The 6000-nt window shown below is 50.5% G+C and overlaps 1 protein-coding gene across 1 annotated transcript in view; it reads right to left on the bottom strand.

The window, feature by feature from the left end:
- Nucleotides 1-374: 374 nt before the first annotated feature.
- LOC129397322 (tubulin beta-8 chain-like) overlaps nt 375-6000 on the bottom strand; it is a 60561-nt gene continuing 54935 nt past the window's right edge. The window contains 3 exon segments of the mRNA XM_055109338.2: nt 375-5283; nt 5286-5366; nt 5861-5971. Coding sequence (XP_054965313.1) covers nt 4292-5283; nt 5286-5366; nt 5861-5921 — 1134 coding nt within the window. The 5' untranslated portion in view covers nt 5922-5971 and the 3' untranslated portion in view covers nt 375-4291.

The raw sequence follows: 6000 nt of genomic DNA, 5'->3' as shown, positions 1-6000 counted from the left end.
ATTCTAAGATACATGCAGAGGAAGAGTAATGCTTCATGGGAGAGCCAGACTCTTACTGGCAGTGATGCTACACAGTAGAGCTCTGTTCCTCCTGCCCATGTCTGTGGTTGGGGCTGGGGTAGTGCACAAACATGACGCTGATGAGGCCCAAGCATTGTTGGAAAAGAATTCAGCAGCTGCCACAAGAATCTTGAATCCGTGGGTGAAGACCTTGACTTTCTCTGGGACCAATGTGGTCAAGAACAAAGTAAAATCATGACAACAAACACTGTTCAGTTTTCCAAATATAGGCTATTTTAAATACTGTACATTTACCCTCAAAGACTGACATAACTTAGAATAACTTTTATAACAGCAAGGATGAGAACTAAAACTTAAATTGTAAATACAATTTTATTTATAAAAACAAAGTTAGCTTCAAATATTTTATGAACTAGTAGAATTTTAACCTTTTGTCACATTTCCCAACAACGTAAATAATTCTTTTTTTCACTTCTAGTCTGTCAGAAGAAAAGTCTTAGCTGAAATGGCCAGAAACTCTGACGCACACTCCGGAGGCTGCTTCCGGGGCACCTCGGCATGGCCGCTTTTCCATCCCGGCCCTCACTTGATGCGGTCCAGCAGGGTTGAAATTGTTTGACATGCTTGTTCCCAGTGCGGTAAAGAAATAGCACTTGAATGTAAATTTAATTTCCTCAGCAAGGCCATTTTTATTTTTTTTTAATTTCTGCAGAAAGGGTACACTCACCAGCAGTTTTGCCACAAGAGTATACTGAGCAAAGGAGACAGGGTCATTTATAACCTGACGCATCCACCCTACTGCTGTGTCCAGTTTCCAGTGGCTGGAATGGGACCTCACATTCTGTATTTGTCCCGATTGGCTAGCAACTTAGAACTTTTTTAGAGAGGAAAAGGCAGAGGAGAACAAAGGAAGGAGGAAGTAACTTGTGGAATGCTGAAAAAAGTAAAAACACCTTCGAATAAAGAAGAGGAACAGGCAATGACCTACAGCTTGCTTGGACTAGTATAAGCATGCCAGGGCAGATATTTAGGCTAAATTGTGGGAGCTAAGAACATAAAGTACGTTGATTTCTTTATTAGGGCTAGCAGATATTTAAGAATGTTAGCACAGGTCTTTGAATAAATTTTGCTTCTAAGAGAAGTTACTATTTATTTCTAATGAGATGGGAAGGAAAGTCTTTGAAGAGGAAACTCTACTTTTTACAGAAGTAGGAACTTAGACTTACAGTTTGCACATTGACAAACTTGTTTTCCTTCCGTACACGAGGGGTTTATGATCCTCTGTTGCAGCTGATTTGTCTTATGTAACTTCAAGAGTTATGCGTCAACCTACTTACTATTCTGGACTTTTCGGGAAATGGCAATTTGCCTTACCATTTAGTGGGAGGGATACTGAGACTGCACTTTTTCTTACCCCAAGACGTGCACAGTGTCATTGCAATGTCAACATCAGGGAGATCTCAGCCAGTGTGAAATAATTAGATCATCCACTCAAAATTCTTAGTTACATCTTTTTAATATTTTCTTCACACTTCTTAAAAGCAGCTTAACAAGAATTGCATTAGTCAGGGTTTTCCAGAGAAACAGAAAAGAGAGGAGGAGATGTCCAGAATTGTCTCGTGTGATTACAGAGGCTAGAATCCAAGGAAGAGTGGCTTGAGTCCAGGGGCAGAATTCCCTCTTCCCCTAGGAGGTCAGTATTTCTTCCTTTAAGGCCTTCAACTGATTGGATGAGACCCACCCACATTATGGAGCATAATCTGCTTTACTAAAAGTATACTGGCTTAAATGCTAATTTCATCTGAAAAATACCACAGAATAATATTGACCAAGTACTGGGAGAGGCCTTTTCCTTCATCTTTTGGTAAACTGCAATCCCTGGGTATATTCACATTTGAAACTCAAATGTGGGCATTGGCTACTGCAGGCCTTTCCCGGCTCAATGGAGTGCAGACAGGGGAGGCACAGGAGTGACTCCACTGTGTGAAGAGAAGACTGATGAGGGCCCGTGTGGCACCTCAGGTAGGGTCTGCACTGTCTGGACTATGGTCAGGCCCCTGCCTGAGCCAGCCCTGCTCTCCAGTGTCCCCAAGGAATCCCTGAAACTAGCATCTCATGGAGGAGATAGACGATGCAGGAGGTCCCCTGTGCCCAGAACAAATGGTACAACAAGGCCCCTCTGTTCCCCAAACTGGCCTCAGCAAACTTTCCCCACAGCTTGGATCTGGGCAGGTCACAGGGCCCAAACCTCATGACCAGCAGTGCTGGACCAGGGGGCTAGAAGGGCAGGTGGAGCTCTCTGACGACATTGTGGAGAGGAGGGGTGCCAGGCAAGGGGTGTCCAGGCAGGGGGTGTCCAGGATACTGTCCTGAGAGCCTCTCCAGGGACAGGTGCCCTTAGGGGCAGAGAAAAAGGCAACCGGGGAGATCAGAGGAGTCTGATGCAGATAAGGAGGGGCCCTGTCCAGTGATGTTTCTCCACAATGAGCTCTCCCGAGGACAAGCAGCCTGCTTTATAGGCTAACCCCATTGCACAGTGAGAAGACGAAGACTTCGGAACTCAGTTCCCTAGAACCTCTTCTCTCCCTGCATAGTCCGGCCCTATTGGTCCCTTCTGGTCTTGAAGGTCTTTAATGGAAACAAACCGCAAGGCCAAGGCCAGACCTGCCTGCCCTTCATGCCCATCTCCACGCAGCAGTTGAGTGTGGACTCTGCCTCCCCTGTCCCCCGAACAGTGAGTCCCCACCAGCCCCTCCAGGGACACAGTGCCAGCTCTGCAGCCCTCCCATCCCTCTGTCCATTCTTCTGCAGGCAGGATGGGCACTGTGGCTGGAGGAAGGCTCCTGATCCACTGCTTTGGGGGAATCTCTGATTTAGCACTCCACAGGGAACCCAACAGAGATCCAAAGCTGAGTACTGATTCAGAGAAAGAACATTTCTGCTAAGCTTAGGGCCTCAGGGAGGACAGATAATTATCTAAACTTGACAGAACAATCAATTTTCTGGGTCTGAAGTTTACAAACAAAATCCCTCTCCTTTGAAGGCAGATTAGCCGTGGAAACACCTTCTACATTGCCTGCCTAAATGGTTTGTCTCTGCAATCAATCTCTCTATTCTTTAAAACAGAATTAGGATAATTTGCATAATTGTTTCTTGTCTCAGAGAAATCTTACGGGGAGGCTGTCTCCAGATAACCAGCAGCCTGGGCTCCAGGCTGGGTTGTTTCCTGACGCCAAACCCACAGGCAGCCTTGCGGTAAGGCTCCAGGTCAGAGGCTCCACCTGGGACCCCTGCGCCCTCCCTGCCAGGGCGGCAGAGGGAGCCACATCCCTGAAAGCCTCTGGCTTAGGGACCTCAGAATTCCCACCTCTGATAAGGTAATGAAATGAGCCAAAGTTGGTAAAAATCTGTGAACAAACTGGCCTACAGTGGCTAAAACCAGAGGGAGAAAAATAAGGTGATAAACCCCCAAAACCAGCCATCCTGGGAAGTTTCAAGGGGCTGCATAGGGTTCTACATAGGGTTCAGTGCATGTCACAGGCCCAGCAACCACATCTGCAGCCCCCAGGACCTAATCCCCTTCTACATAGGGTTCAGTGCATGTTAGCAAACCCTGGGCTCGATTCCTGCCTAGTCCCTGCCAGATGTCCCATGCCCACCTCATTAAGAGAATGAGGCCACACAATCACACCCAGGCCATCGTGGTGATGGAGTGGCTGGGGTCCAACTTGCACACCCTTCATTGCTGGTTCAGAGCCAGCGGTCTGACCACATTCCTACCCCGAGAGGGACTTTGGGGACATTGTCCACCAGGGTTCACTGACCCCTTTTAAAGTTCCAGAAACATGGCCAGCTGGTCCCCTAGAAGTTTGGTACATGGGAGAAGCCAAGGCTTGTCTTCAGGAACAGGTTTTCCACCACGTCGCTGCCCAAGGCCCACGGCATCCCCAAGTTTGCGTGAAGCCTGCCTGCCATGTCCACAGCCCATGCCGAGCCCTCCTGGAGCCACTGGAATGCTTGTTCCTGGGCATGTGATAAGCCCAGACAGCTTCCGCCTTGCAGGACAACTGTGTGCATCTGGCAGCAGTAGCCAGAGGGCCCATGGAAGATGGAGGTGAAACCAGATGCTGTGAGAACACTTTATTAGTCAAAACTGCATACTATAGAAATGCTTTAAAAAGCAGCAGGAGATGTGAAGACACAAATGAACAAGCGCATAGTGACACATGGCTGTCAGAACACAGTAAAGAATCCACACTGCTTCCCCCCTTTACCTAGAAAAGGAGAGTTCTAGGCCACCTCCTCCCTCGGCATACTCCTCATCCTCCTCCTCCTCTGCCGTGGCATCCTGATATTGCTGATATTCAGGCACCAGGTCGTTCATGTTGCTCTCGGCCTCGGTGAATTCCATCTCATCCATGCCCTCGCCTGTGTACCAGTGGAGGAAGGCCTTGCGCCTGAACATTGCTGTAAACTGCTCTGAGACACACGTGAAGAGTTCCTGGATGGCCGTATTATTCCCAATGAAGGTGGCCGACATTTTTAGCACCCGGGGTGGGATGTCACAGACGGCTGTTTTTACGTTGTCAGGGAACCAGTCAGCAAAGTAGCTGCTGTTCTTATCTTGAATGTTGAACATCTGTTCATCCACCTCCCTCATGGGCATGCGACCCCTGAAAATGGCAGCCGCCGTTAGGTAGCGGCCGTGATGGGGGTCACAGGCAGCCATCATGTTCTTAGCATCAAACATCTGCTGGGTGAGCTCAGCCACAGTCAAGGCCCGGTACTGCTGGCTGCCCCGGCTGGTCAGTGGGGCAAAGCCGGGCATGAAGAAATGCAGCCGGGGAAACGGAACCATGTTCACGGCCAGCTTCCGCAGGTCAGCATTCAGCTGGCCCGGGAAGCGCAGGCACATGGTGACCCCACTCATGGTAGCAGACACCAGGTGGTTCAGGTCACCATAGGTGGGTGTGGGCAGTTTTAGGGTCTTGGAACATATGTCATATAGCGCTTCGTTATCTATACAGAAGGTCTCATCCGTGTTTTCCATGAGCTGGTGGACTGAGAGGGTGGCGTTGTAGGGCTCCACCACGGTGTCTGACACCTTGGGCGAGGGCAGGACGCTCAATGTGTTTATGATCCTGTCTGGGTACTCCTCCCGGATCTTACTAATGAGAAGGGTACCCATCCCAGACCCAGTCCCCCCACCCAGGGAGTGGGTCAGCTGGAAACCCTGCAGGCAGTCACAGCTCTCAGCCTCCTGACAACGTCCATCACTGACTCCATCAGCTCCGCGCCTTCGGTGTAGTGTCCCTTGGCCCAGTTGTTTCCGGCCCCACACTGACCTGTAAGACAGTACAGCCAGTCACTCGACGGCCAGGTATACGGTCATCAGTGGTCACCACCATAATGCAGAAAGCACCAGTGTCACATGTGAGGTGAAAGCACCATTCGCCCTGCAGGTGGAGCAAATGAAACCCGCTCCCCCAGAGTTACAGGACAGCAGCTTCCCCTGTTAGAAATTAAGACAGGAGTCAAACCTGAGACGGGCTCACAGACCTCGCTGCAGGTGGCTCCTGCCCATTCTCAGGAAAGGCAGTAGCCACAGCCCCAGCTCAGCTCCCGGCAAGGACATCAGTAGCTCCTCACCTTGAGGAGACACCCGGGCCTTCCTCCCGAAGCCCGTTTAGGACAGGCAGATTGAGCGACTCGACTCGGCGGATAGGAGGGTGTTCATGGGCCCTGGCGCCACAGTTCCCACAGGATGACCTTGGGGTGTTCCTAGATTTTGAGCTGCCCTGGCTAAGGAGCCACACCCCAGTCCTTGCCCGCAGCTCACCGGAAATGAAGTTGTCTGGCCTGAAGACCTGCCCGAAGGGACCCGAGCGTACAGAGTCCATGGTGCCCGGCTCCAGATCCACGAGCACAGCGCGGGGCACGTACCTGCCACCTGCGTGGGGCGGGAGGGCATGAGCGAGG

This window comes from Pan paniscus, chromosome 13 (genome assembly GCF_029289425.2).
Source record: "Pan paniscus chromosome 13, NHGRI_mPanPan1-v2.0_pri, whole genome shotgun sequence".
Lineage (NCBI taxonomy): Eukaryota > Metazoa > Chordata > Mammalia > Primates > Hominidae > Pan > Pan paniscus.
Note: the sequence above shows the minus strand (reverse complement) of the source record. Positions and strands in the feature narration are given on the sequence as shown.